This window comes from Anomalospiza imberbis, chromosome 14 (assembly GCF_031753505.1).
Source record: "Anomalospiza imberbis isolate Cuckoo-Finch-1a 21T00152 chromosome 14, ASM3175350v1, whole genome shotgun sequence".
Lineage (NCBI taxonomy): Eukaryota > Metazoa > Chordata > Aves > Passeriformes > Viduidae > Anomalospiza > Anomalospiza imberbis.
In genome coordinates, this window is record NC_089694.1 from 12,566,383 (window position 1) to 12,579,946 (window position 13,564).

At 41.3% G+C, this 13,564-nt stretch overlaps 1 protein-coding gene across 8 annotated transcripts in view; it reads right to left on the reverse strand.

Moving 5' to 3' along the window:
- GPR50 (G protein-coupled receptor 50) overlaps window positions 1-13,564 on the reverse strand; it is a 45,361-nt gene that overhangs the window by 15,389 nt on the left and 16,408 nt on the right. Inside the window, exon 1 of one of the 8 annotated variants that reach the window (XM_068204955.1) lies at window positions 293-311. The exons of the other annotated variants lie outside the window; for them this stretch is intronic. Coding sequence (XP_068061056.1) covers window positions 293-296 — 4 coding nt within the window. The 5' untranslated portion in view covers window positions 297-311. Of the gene's footprint in view, window positions 1-292; window positions 312-13,564 lie in introns of those variants that run through there. 8 annotated transcript variants of the gene reach the window in all.

Below are 13,564 nucleotides of genomic sequence, written 5' to 3' on the forward strand. Positions count from 1 at the left end.
CTGGATGGCATCTGCTACTGTTCTTTTCCTAATGACTTACAAAACACTGAGGTGCAATGTGTGGGTCTATAAAAGGAGAAAAAATGTTTTTGCAGTAAAGTCCAGAGTAAATGTATTCCAACACGAGCCTGTGTGACAAATGGTTCAAGTGGGTGTTCTCTAACGCTGATCTCAGTGGGAGTCTAGTGGTGGATAATATCCAAGTGGCTTGAAGGCAAATAAGACTCCATGGGACAGTGACACCTAAATTACTGAAGGAAGTAAATAGTCAGACTTACAGGCAGCAATACACACATTCAAGGGCAGATCTCACACTTGTGGATAATACTTGAAGAGGCTGGCAGACACTTTGCTATCAACAGCTTCCAATAGAAGAGCATTGCTGGATTCTACTCTTACAAACTATGCTTTGCCCTCAGCAAAAAAGGAAAAAAAAGCTCCAGAAAGAATAATATATGCTGAAAAAAGGCCATCCACATAAGCCAAAGAAACTCTGACGTTTTCAGCTGAATTGCCTAATTCTGGAATACCCCCGAGTCCTACTTTCTAATCTGTAGTGATAAGGGCAAGCCTACTTTTAGAGTTGTATAACCACCATCAATTGATGGTGCTTTCAGCATCCCCTTAAAACTCTTCCCCTCCTTTCCCTTTTTCTCCCTAATGAAATTTCTCAGCAAGAAATAAATCACAGACATTTCTTCTCTCTGAAGCTACTTAACATCCACATCGACAGCTCCATACTTCAAAGTGGAAATGTGTTAACTTGAGCCTCACGATTTCCATCAGGAACCCAGGAGGTGAGGGCTGAATGCAGCCCTTTAATGCTAACCCTGAGTGGACCTTTCAAGCCAGTTGGTGGTTGGTAAAGGAGACTCTGCTCCCCAGCTCCATGTCTGTATAGCCAAGGGTGTGACTATAAAACTCATCAGCAACAACAGAGCTGAAGGGACCCTGGGAGGGTGTCTGATCATCCCCCTCAGACACAGCACTTAAAAAGGACAAGGAGGAGCCTTTCTTCACTTGGAACAGGCTACCTAAGTAAATGGTGGAATCACCATCCCTTCAAGTGTTCCAAAAGTGACAGGATGTGGCACTAGAGTGATATGGCTTAGTGGAGAACATGGCAGTGCTGGGCTAATGGTTGGCCTTGATGACCTCAAGAGTTCCTTTCCAACCTTAATGAATCTGTGATTCTATGATTTCTGTAACTACACTGACCTTACTCAAATCCAAGCTATCTTCCACCCTACTTGCTACCATAAAAAAAAAAATGCTTTAGGAATGTGGAATGTGCTGGTTGAGTAAACTCAGAAACAAAGGGATAACTCAGCACCTTCAGTGTGAGATCTCTCCTCTGGCAGGGGCAAAATAGAGGAAAAAGCTATAGCTTTCCACACTGCCTTTTGCTCCTAATTGTTGGAATTTCTATCAGTTTTAGAGGTCATGCTTTCATTTGCCACCCTCTCCAAAGGCAAGAGAAATGGTCAAGTTTGCTAAATTTTTAAAAGAAAAACCTCTCTCACTCTGTGCAATTTCTGAAAAGCCCTCTTCCCCACTCCTATATTGCTTTATCTAACAGCATTTTTTGAAGAGCTGTCATTCATTAAGCATTAGATATTAATTCCTGCCTTCAAGTCTCTTCAGAACCATTTATGACCCTCCATTTCCTCTCCTTAGGATTCCCTGCTACTTTTCATTTAATTGCTGAAACCCCATGTTATTATCTGTCCCCAATAAAGTAATTTTGTTTATGAATTAAATCCAAAGTAAGAGAAGTTTTAAGGATTGAATGAAGCATGGGCTTAATGCAGAGTCTTCTAGGGAGAAGTATTTGTAACAAATACCAATGCCATACATTCACCATGAAATCTTCAGGGCAGTGGGAATATCACATGTCATTAAAGATACTATTCTAAGAGGGGTTGATTTGGCAGGGTTAGAAAGGATGAGGGTTTGCAGTCCTCAGCAGCAGTGTAACACAGATATATCCAGGTAGGGAATGAAAAATCACAGCATGTTTCCCACCTCCTCCTTCAAAAGGAACCCCAAAAGCACAGAAACACAGAGACGTAAGGCATAAGGAGACATAAGGCAAGGTTAGTGTGCATTACAAAGAGCTTTGCAGAAATTCCATCCAAAAATTTGCTTTGCATGTTGCTGGCAATGGATGAGAGGTTTACACATTAATGAGTGGAGTCCAGCAAGTAGTCTCTGCTTCCCAAGCACAGCTGACAGCATGCAATGATATGGTGTGCATTTCCCTGTCAGGCAAGGGAGCACACCAGTGTTGGCTGCACATTCATTTAGGCAGCTCAAAAAACATCTTGAGAGTATGGGAGTCACCATCAACCCAGCAGGACCATCCTTGTACAACAGCCACATGAAATGTCTAACACTGAAATAGCTCAGCTGAGTTCTGTATGTACTTTAGGAATCAGGGGGTCATTTGTAACATCAGAGTTAGGAACCAGGATTTGCAGATTCAATAACAGATTTACACAAAATAACAGAGCCCAGCTCTTGCAGCAAACTCTGCAGTCTGGACCACCCAAGAGCCTCCCCAGGGTCACACTGTGCCCAGGCCACCACGTCACCCAGCTCTGGCTGCCACATCTCCCCGCTCCGGGGTGGACAAGATGAACCCCAAGGAGCACGGGCCATGTCTGCTGACTCAGCAGGTCTCACAGCCCTCATCTGGGAGCACAGTGCAGAAACACACACTGTTTACTGCACTGCAACCAAAAACAAACCTCGAGTGATTGCCAGAAATCAGTGTCTTGGCACTGGGAGCACAGGGCGTGGGGTTTAACTGCTAATTAGGACAAGACAGCAGCAAGGGGGAGAACAGGGGAAGAGGCTGGCTTTGGCTCCCTCAGGAGTTGAAAGGCTTTCCCAAATTCAGCCACATAACACATCCTTTAAAAGGAGAGCGATGGCTTCTTCTATGTTAGCAACAAAGCAGAAACTCTCATGCCAGCACTGCCTTCTGATACTAGCTGTCCTTTTATCATCTATTCAGGAATAAAACTCTCACAAGGCACAGTTATATCAAATGACAAATAACAGCTGTAGGGGAAAGAAAAAAGTGTTGCACTTCATTAGAACTCTGTACGACTCTGACAACCAGAAACACACTGCCAAAGTGGCAAACACAGCCAAAAAGACAAGAGAGATCTCAGAGCAGCTGTTAAACCAAATGGGAACTTGTTAAAATTAAGGGCCATTTCCCCTCTTTCATATTTAGTCTCAAAACATCATGTAAAGAAATTCAACCTCTTACAAAGAAAGACTGAGTCATTAGCACAGAAGTGATGCAACACCCTTGCAAAGTTTTCAGTTTAAAAGGAAGCAGTTAATACCCAAGCAGTTCCTAAAACCCTATGAATATGTTAATCTGGTATCAGCTTCAACCCTCCAATATTAAAGTAATAAATCTTACCAGACTGAATTTTACTGCTGTTCACTTAGTGGTACAATATTCCATTATAATATGCAAGTTTTCAGCATGGAGGATGCTGATGGGCCTGTAGCAGCAATGCCATCCTGGAACAGACTACACGTTTCCTTCTTCCTAGAGAGGTCAAGGCCATACCTGTCACCACCTATCAGCACTCCCAAATTCTCTATGCCACCAGGCACTGGTGACATGTGACCAGTGAAAGCAGCTGGGATTGCTGGGGGGACAGGATTGTATCAGGCGCACACAAATCACACCTGGAACTGATTTTGTAGAGGTACCACAGAAACCACAGGGAAATACTTGGGGCTAAAAAGTATCCTGCAAGCCAAGCTGTACATTTTGCTGGAAGGAAACTGATTTCCAGAGGGGACAGGATGATTTTGCTTCAATCAGACTTCTAATAAACACTGACAAACCCAACAAATTAAGTACATAACCAGCAGCCAGTTCCAGATTATCCCACAGCAGGAGAGTGCAGTGCTGACAGGTTTTCTTTTCTATTTCTTTAGAGGACAGAAGGTGATTGCACTGTGTAATTCTGCATTTAATTAGTAAGAGCAAGTCTTATATTGGAGAACTGAATGTAAGGACAAATGAGAGACACATTCTTGTCTCAAGCAAGGACTTTTCCAGTTAATTGCCATGCAGCATGAGCAAACCGCTGCCTCTGCATGTTTCGGCTTCCTGCTCTGCCAGCAAAAGATCTGCCTCCAGTGGATTCACTGATACCTACAAGTACGAGGATGTCATTGACTGGAAGGCAGTCTAGAAATTGAAACATTTCCAACATGCTCACCTTCTGGCTCTCGGGCAGCCCTCCCACACTTTGCTCCGTACAGCTCTGTGCAGAGCGGGCTCAGGGGCCTGTGACACGCAAGAACAACCAAAAGAAGTGGGATAACTGACAGAAGCACATCCCTTTTTGTTGGGGAAGAAGAAACAGCAAAGCCTTATAAATATGATTGCCTGGCAAAAGATTTTGAGAATATAGAAACTGTAGGCGAGATTGAAATGAAAGCAAGCTTTGAGATACCAAGACTTAGTTACTGAACAGCTGGAAAACAATGGTATGGCTGGCTGAAGGTAATCCCCTTTTGATGAAACAATACCCTCTGCTTGCAGACAGGTCCAAGGGTCAAAGCAGACCCTACTAGCTTGGCAGAAGGGGTCCAAAGAGTAGTTTTTAGGATTTAAAATGTAACACAGTGTGGTAATGTCATGATTCTTATAGGCTGTATGTAAATACTATAGGTTTTGTACCTTGTACTAGATTGGTTAGTGAAAATTAGAGTATTCAGCACAGAAGAAGATTTATTGTATTGTAACGGAAACTTCCCTTTCTTGCTCTTGCTCTCTTACTCTCTTGCTCCTACTCTTGCCTCTCTTTCTCTCTTGCTTTTTCGGGCCTGCTCCAAGCTGCGGCTAGCAGCTCTAAGCAGGGCCCCTGCACCCACGCCCTTTGCAATAAACTGCTTGTTCCAAGACCTGACGTCAGAGATCTCTCGTCTCCGTCCGTCCCGACCGTCCCACCAACCTACGCTCCTACACCTGTTTACCAGTCCTGGAGTTCCCCACAATCCCCCACACCGGGAGCAGTTTAGGTGGAAAACGCTGAATGTAGCACATGAAACTTTAAATTCCATAGGCAACACTTCCCACCAACTCCATGGAGTCATTCCCCCACCATGGTACCAGAGGAACATTTCCTGTTGAGAGGTTGCTGCTGACTTTAAGTGAAACTAACTCACCTTCAATGTCTCAGGTTGGAAGATGAAAACTCATTGTGGGCAAGAATTTATTAGCAAGAAATCTCCTCTAAACCAGGACTTTTCCCTAAATCCCTAATTGCTTCAGTGACACCAGCAAAGGCAGGGATAATAGCTGGCACACATGTTTCTTGGAAGAATTTCAAAAATATAACACCAGGGAATTAGCAAAGAATCCTCAAAAGATGGACATGTTTAGGAATATTCCAAAGGTGAAAAAAGTCTCCATCAGTGGTTGGACTTCAACTGACACCAGAACCTCTGTCTATGAGGAATCTCCAATTCTCTGTCATAAGAAACTAAAATGAGGAAAGCAAAGGCTGCCAAGACAACCCCAAGCATGCAAACCATGGAGCCTGGAACAGATGCTCCAGTGAATAGGTGTTTCAGTTTCCTGAAAGGAAACTCAGAGCTGGCACTGAATAATGATGGACACGTAAAAATGTGCAATTAATAGAGGCAACTTCTTCTACAGGCATGTTCTGCAGAAGCCTACAACAATGATTAGGATTGCATAGTCCCAGAAATCAGTTTTCAAAGAAATGGTACATTCACAGAAGAAGCAAAAGTTGCCATAAAAAAAAAAGCTAAATGAAATCTGCTTAAAAAAAATTTAAGAGGCCAGTAAACTTAGTTTTATGCAGAGCAAGCACCATGTAATACTACAATACAGCAGTGAAATTGTGAGTTACCTAAATTGTCACCTAAGGGAAAAAAAAAAGACAAAGAGGCTGAGATGGTGTTAGCCAGTACAGATAAATCGGTTGACTAATGGATTTGATGCTGACTTAATCTTCTTTTTGGCAACGCCCTGAAAAGCCTGCTTTTTTGCCTTTCCTTACCTAAATGAAATTAACCTATTCCAGAAAATTAAAAACAATTTATCAAGCCACTGAAGACAGACTTCTTCTTGGATCTGGATCTATATTATTCCATCCAAAACACAAGATAAACTTCACAATTCAAAAAACCTGAGAATTGAAGTACTGGTAAAGTGTGACATCTGGAGTCTCACTGCTGTTTCCTTACATACTTCCTGGCACACAGGTTGTACAAATAACCTTTTGTTCGGAACAAGAGTGTTTGGCTCCTGCTACAACACAATTTGTTCTTCATTACTTCAGAAAATGTGATTTCCAGTGCATCAAACAAGAAGAAATTTGGGAGCAGAATATTTCACTGTGACTTCAAGCTCTTTTACTATCATTACAAAACTAAAGTGTTGGGTTGGGGTTTTTTTCAAGAAAGTTTTACATGAAAACCTTAATTTCTGAAGATGTCAAAACCACTATTTTGTTCTTCCTCACAACACAAAAAAAAAATTGTTTTCTGCAAAAAATAATCTAGGAAATTGATTACATAATTTTTCGCCAACAAAGGTTTCTTCTGTAAAACATTATCACCTTGAACTCATTGAGGACCTGCAGTGTTGCCATTGTTCACTCCCTGGAAGAAACACAGAAACACATCTGCATCTCAGCATTTCAGAAACATCATTGGTTTGAAAGCCAGCAGGGAAAAAAACCTAAGAGTGAGAATTAAAGGCCATATTTTTTTCTGGTATTAACTGGTCACATTCTAAAATGAAGGCTGACAAAGAAAATTTGCCTAAAGAATTGGCTGGAGCCAGAATGCTCCATCACAAAGGAAATCCTCTCAGGGAAACCCCAGTTTGGCACATCTTTCCTGTCAACCTTTGAGCTCTGCCTGCAGGATGCAATAAAAATATGCAATTATCTGTAAAACCTTTAATGGTGATTAATAGTGGCTTTAATAGTGATTTTTAACTTGAGACATAAAGTAGGACAGCAGGAAACACTCTCAAGAAAAACAAAAAGGGTTCACTTAAAAGGGTTTTAAGTGAGAAAAAGGCTGAGGAAATCACATAGGTTGCACTATATGCCTACATCAGTACAACTGAGTGGAATTCCCACCCTCCTGCAAAACTCACAGATGTGACTTCAAGGCCTGGCATCACCAATGAAAGCAGTGGGAGCTGATGAGTAAGGTGTCCCCTCCTTCTGCCCTGCCTTCTTGCTTGCAGTCAGAGGGACAGTTCCCTCTCTAACGTGAGGCTGCATTCAGTGAGTAGAGAAAAATCAGGAGTAAGAGCAGAACATGCAGGACAATGTTTAAAACTGTCGCTAGTTCACTTTAAACTCATAAGTCACCCTCAGATTCATTCTGGGATGCATGTGACAGCAGAAGGAAAATGACAGCCCCTCCCAATTCCCTCTGTTGTTTTCATACAGGATTGGGCTGAAACAAAACCCAGAAGACAGGTTGTGAGGGAGGAAGGGGACCAGGATGGATGGAATGCTGGGGAAGTCAGGGGCTGGGGGCACTGCACACTCTCTTTAGAGACCCAAAAAGTACAGTTGTCTTCAACTTTTGACACTTAGGGAACCATGCAAGACCCCTGTCAGCAGAAGCACAAGGGTCAGCCCCTGCCCCTGCAGATAGCAGGGCAAAGCATAATGACACATCTGCAGTTTACATTATCCATTTAAGCCAGGATTCACATTTTTTTCCTCTCAGATTGCTGTGTCATGGGAAGCCAAACCCAGTTCTCACTGAACTAGTGTGACCTCTGCAAGGAGAAGCAGTAGGTCTTAAAATGTTCCTTCATTTCCCTACAGGCAGAGCTGGAAATTGAAATGCTCTGTCCAGTACTTGCAGCTTGAGCCAGCGTGAGTGTGCTGGAGACTGCATGGGAACAAGCCCTCTGGAAACAAACCCAACTTTGCTATTTCCTGGATGGGTTGAGTCCAGCCTCTTTGGGCACATGATGAGAAAGATGCTTTGTGCCTTACCTCACCACAGTGCGTCCTAGAACATGTTTTGGGGTGACGTGTGCTCAGCACACACCCACTAGGTACACGCTATGACAGTACCTTCTCTAAATATTTGCCCTCCCTTACTTATGCATTCTCCTGCAATGTGCCAATGGTGTATAAAGATGGTATCAGGATTGATTTGGATTGTTATCCATGTACAGGGGTTTGTAAAGGAAGGCAAAGCTGGCTCCTCTCTGTATTAGGAAGAAAAGGGAGAACACTTTGGGAAGGTTACTATGCTGCTGACACCATTTGAAGTCCAGGAAAAGAAAGGCCTACTTTAGTAGTCTTCTGATCATTTACAGATTTCTTTCCATGGATGTGGTCATATGTTTACAACAATATTTGCAGCTGCTGCAACAGTCACATAAACATTGAAAGGACACAAATTCAAAAGTTCAACTAATGACATTCCTTTGATTATGACTAATGTTCATTACTAATCATCCCAGAACCAATACTCTGGAGATGTATTTTGCAAACTTGAATGACATAATATGAATTAGCCACATAATGTCAAACACAAAACTAGGTATTTCATAAAGCCCAGGTTGGAAGCCACAAATTTCTTCAACTCTGTAGCACTTAAGGTATGCAGTTGTTTAGATAATTACACAGATTTTGACTCTGGCACAGAGTATCATGTGAATGATTATCTACCTACACATATTTCCCAGAGACACAATCACAGAGGCCTTAGTGGAGAACACCACACAACTACATATGGAAAAAATAACAAGAATCAAACACACTTTATCACAGAATCATAGAAAACCAGGCTGGAAAGTGTTCCCAAGGATCATCTGGTCCAGACTTTCTTGGGAAAAAGAAATCTCCCCAAGACATTGTTGAGGCACTGAAAAGATGTGGAAAACTGGAAAGAGCACTCATTCTGAGAGCATAAATCATCATGCTCTTAAAGATAACAGAACTGGATGATTATTTATCACTAGGAAAAGCAAAAAAGCATTTTATGAGACTTATAAATCCACATCCCACAGCCAAGGGAATCCTTACCATTCCTCTCTTCCTCATTTCTACCCCACTCCTTTGGTGCTTTCTTCTATTTTTCAGTGAAAAATAGGAAAAACGAGTGCAGTGGGAAACCTGATGTGGCAGGAAAACTAACCCACTTGGCACTTCCCTTCCCACTACTGACAAGTCTTAAGGGTAAATTCCCTCCTTCCCCTTTTATGGGAAGGGACATTCCCAACAGGGCTGATCCTGGTAAACTCAAGGAAGCCTGAACACTCACACTGCTTCTGTGGCAACAACATCAGCACCATCCCTTTCAAGATGTTTTTGAAGGGTGGATTTAGCAGGGTATTGTAGGTAACCTTAGAAGAAATTGTTTCTGGTGCTTTTCTATTCTTCAAACTCCATCTCATCCCATCCCACAGAATTAACTGTCCTGTTTTCAAGTTTTAAGAGGATAAAGAGCATCAAGCACCATAAAAAATAAAAACTGCAGAAAGTACCCACTCATAAAGTAACTTTGAATTCTTCCTCTTGATTGGGAATATACTTGTATACATGTGAAGTGTATGAATTCACGTAGTTATGTCTGATATAATAAATAAAAGGCTTCCCCAGAAATCATACGGAGCACTAATGCAAGGGGTTGCAATACATGGAGCTGTAGAAAGCTTACATTTTGATTGCTTTCCTTTTGGTTCAGTACCCTGCATTTTCAGGTCTCTCTATAAAGGATGGCTTGGACTTTCTGAGTGCCACTAGAAGCAAAAAATTTTCAGAAAGCCAGGTAAATAAGGTCAGTATTTGCCACACTGAATTAATCCACAGAGGTCTGTTAAGGTAGTGTTTTCTCATACCCCATGGAGACCAAAGGGTTGATGAACACTCTGAGCCTGAGAACAGCCACATCAAAGCAGACCTGAGGGTCATCTGGTCCCGTGCCCCGTACCACCCCTGCCAGAAGGAGCTGCCTCATGGAAAAGTTCCATTTTACCTTATATGCACATTTACATTTTTCAGCACTAATAGAGTGTTTTGACAAGCTGCAATCGACCTCCAGTCTGCAGTGAATTTTGTTCCAATTTTAAACACCAAAACCCAAATCTGGACATGACAATTCCCCGTAGTACAGAAATTAAGAGTCAAAGACATTCACTTCCTAAAACAATATACAAGGCCAAATTCATAATATTTCTCTGCCTTTCCCCATTTGGCAGAGGGGAATAATTCCATGCAATGGCACATGTCTGATATGATTGTCATGAGGAAATTAGAGTCTTATATCTAGAGAAGGAGAAGTCCTACATTACTAAGGTTTCCTCTGCCACCAAGGGAAAGAAACATTGCCTCCTGGTGATTAAGATTGTAATTATTATTAAAAATTCTGAAACACTTTGAATTACGAGGTACATTTTCTTTAAATGGGCACCATCGTTAGTGCAAGTTGATTTGAACCAATGATTTATTCATGGTTTAATCACCCTGTTTGCTTCACATTCTCAGCACATTTTGCTCAGTATATTGTATTACTGGCTGGTTGCTATAAACAGTCCATTTAAATTTAGACAGAAGCTTTTGGAAAAGTTCTATTTCTAACAGATATGTGAATTAGAACACTAACTGCATTGATCAGGAACTAATGGTTTCTTCTGAATGCTTTAACATTTACCTGTGTGCCTCAGGTTCTCAAAAATGTTCAAAGGTTCTAGCTGAAGTTCCCATTCAAACAAAGCTTTCTATTCAGGCCAATCCTAATATTCAGTCAATTAGAGATCAAGAGGAAGTCTGCCAGACAGCACTGCCAAATTGTGAAATTTCTGCAAATAAATCAGAATCAGACTTCCCCATCATGGTGTTAATAAAATACATCCAGCCTCACCAATAAATCTGCAGTACCTTTCTCCATGTTCTGAAGTATAAAAGCTTTGGCTTTACTGGCGTTGTTATAAAGCAGGTCTTAATCAAAACTAGCCATAGAAGAAGAGAAAAAAGTCTTTAAAATTTGGCCAGATACACTTTTGTCAAAAACTATATCTTTTTAACCACTGTGAAAATGTACTTTTTTTACTGAAATTCTTCCAAAGTTCTGTCTTGAAGGTGTTGGAGAAAAACCAGACACCACTGATGATGTACAGAGCTCTACAGCCAGCTCCTCTTGGGCTACTTCATATTTTAATTTTTAAAGATATTGCCAGGAACCAAATACAGTTGTTTGCTCTCCACAGTGCTTACAGCACTTTATAAGGGTCATATGCTGTTCCCTCTCCTGAAATTTCCATGTTGCAGTTTCTTAATTGGTCATCATTTTCAGAATGACAGTTTTTACTTGGCTCTTTGGCGAAGGAAACATTTCTAAAAGAAGCATCACAGTCAAGTATGTATAAAGCTGGGAGAAGCAACACCTGCTCCCAATTATACGCCTTTCCTCTGCTCAGAGCAGGAGATGAAGTTACATGTATGTTAAGAGGCAATGCTTGTTTAGAACCTTTTTTCTGAATGGTGTAAAAAATCAGAGTCTAAATCAAACGTGAATTAGATAAAGCCATAAGCTAGAATGATGGGGCAGTGATTGTCCCAGTGCTGGGCACTGGTCAGGCCACACTTTGAATGCTGAGTTCAGTTTTGTGCTCCTCACAAGGATATTGAGGGGCTGCAGTGTGTCCAGAGGAGGACAACGGAGCTGGAAAAGGGTCTGGAGAACAAGTCTGATGAGGAGCAGCTGAGGGAGCTGGGGATGTTTATTCTGGAGAAAAGGAGGCTCAGGGGGAACCTTATCACTCTGTACAACTGGCTGAAAAGAGGTTGTACCCAGGTGGGAGCCAGGATCTTCTCCCAGGTAAGAAACAACGGACAAGAGGAAGTGGCCTCTTGGGTAGGTTTAGATTGAATATTATGAAAAATTTCTTTACCAAAAGGGTGGCCAACCTTTGGAACGCACTGCTCAGGGACAGAGTAAAGTCATTATCCTGTCAGGGATTCAAAATATGTGAAGATGTGGCATTTAGGACATGGTTCAGTAATGATCATGGCAGTGCTGGGTTAATGGCTGACTCTTGGAGATATTTTCCAACCTAAACAATTCTATGATTCTCTGATGTATTGATATCCTAGTCACACAATCATTATTTTTGTTAACCAGCACATTTCAAGGAAACATCAGGCTATCGATTACTATGCAAAAAGTCCACTGTTTAGCTCAAACAATGTGGCTGGCCATATCTCCATTGTCTCAGAACAACACTGAAACATGTGCCCTTGTTTGGTTCCTTTAGCCTTTAAAGCATCTGCTCATACAAACCCCTGCCTGAGCTGCCAGAATCACTGATAAAACAATTTACTTTTTTTAGAAATTGCAACTTTTGGTAAGATGACAAGACACATGATACACTCATGTTTGTATATGAGTGCCTGGGCCAACAGGATTGGTTTTGTGTGTTTTTGAAACCCTTGACTTTGAACAACTGAAAATAAAAATCTGGTTTTCAACATAGATAAAAGACAATAAAAGTTATATGAATAAATAAATATTAAGTAAGTAATTAATGGGTATCACACTCTCAGATTCCAATGCAGCTGTAATTACAGATGAGATTGTGCATGGAGATATTCAGATTAAGGACAAAGACTTGCAGAAGAGAGCAAATATTTTCCATGCTGTGAAACCCAGCTCATTGGCTTTACATTGCTTCCCAGAGTGAAACTCTCTTGGCTTACTTCCATGGGAGTGTCACAGGACAGGGAAACTGAGATGAAGATTCAGGGCAGGCAAACCTAAACACCAGACTTGATCTCACGCTTTCCTTTTAAACCCTATATAAATCCACTCACATGGACAACAGCTTATGTTTCTAAATGTTGATTCAGAACACAGACCTTAAGTCAGAAGGCAACAAGCTGCTTCACAAATTAATTTTGGACTCTTCTTGTTCTATTTCTGCCTTTTTGCTGCTTAAAACTAGCTGTGTTTTAACAAAACTAAAATGTTTTAATGCAGGTCATTTACTACCCAGACAGAAGGGAAAGGGCAAAAGCAGAGGTGCTTGATCTCTTTAATGCACAATCTTGCAGCACTTTCAAAATCTGTATGAAGATTGCCTTGTCCTGCTTTGAATTTTATCTGGCTTCTTACTTCTCAAGATACTCACAACTCAATTACAGGCAGACACTGTTAGTCCCTGAAAAAAATTAATACAGCAAGACTGTGAGGAAGGCAGGGAAGTACAAGAGGAATAAGGAACAGATCTGATGCATTAGCAGATATCCACCTTTTGGATTCATAGACTTAATATATTTAAACAACCCATAAACATTTGCAAACTTAGGTGCTACTGGACCGATGAATTAAAGTACACTTTTTAATAGAAAATGCAGATGAAATGTGCTCTTGGTGGTGGAGATTGAGAATTTCTGAATGTCAGTAGCTTTCCACAGCTTGGAAATGCACTTAAAAGCTAAAATAATTTTAGATGAAGGGAGAAAGAATGAGACAAAGAAACTAATATGATGTGAGGGGAAACCATAGCTCC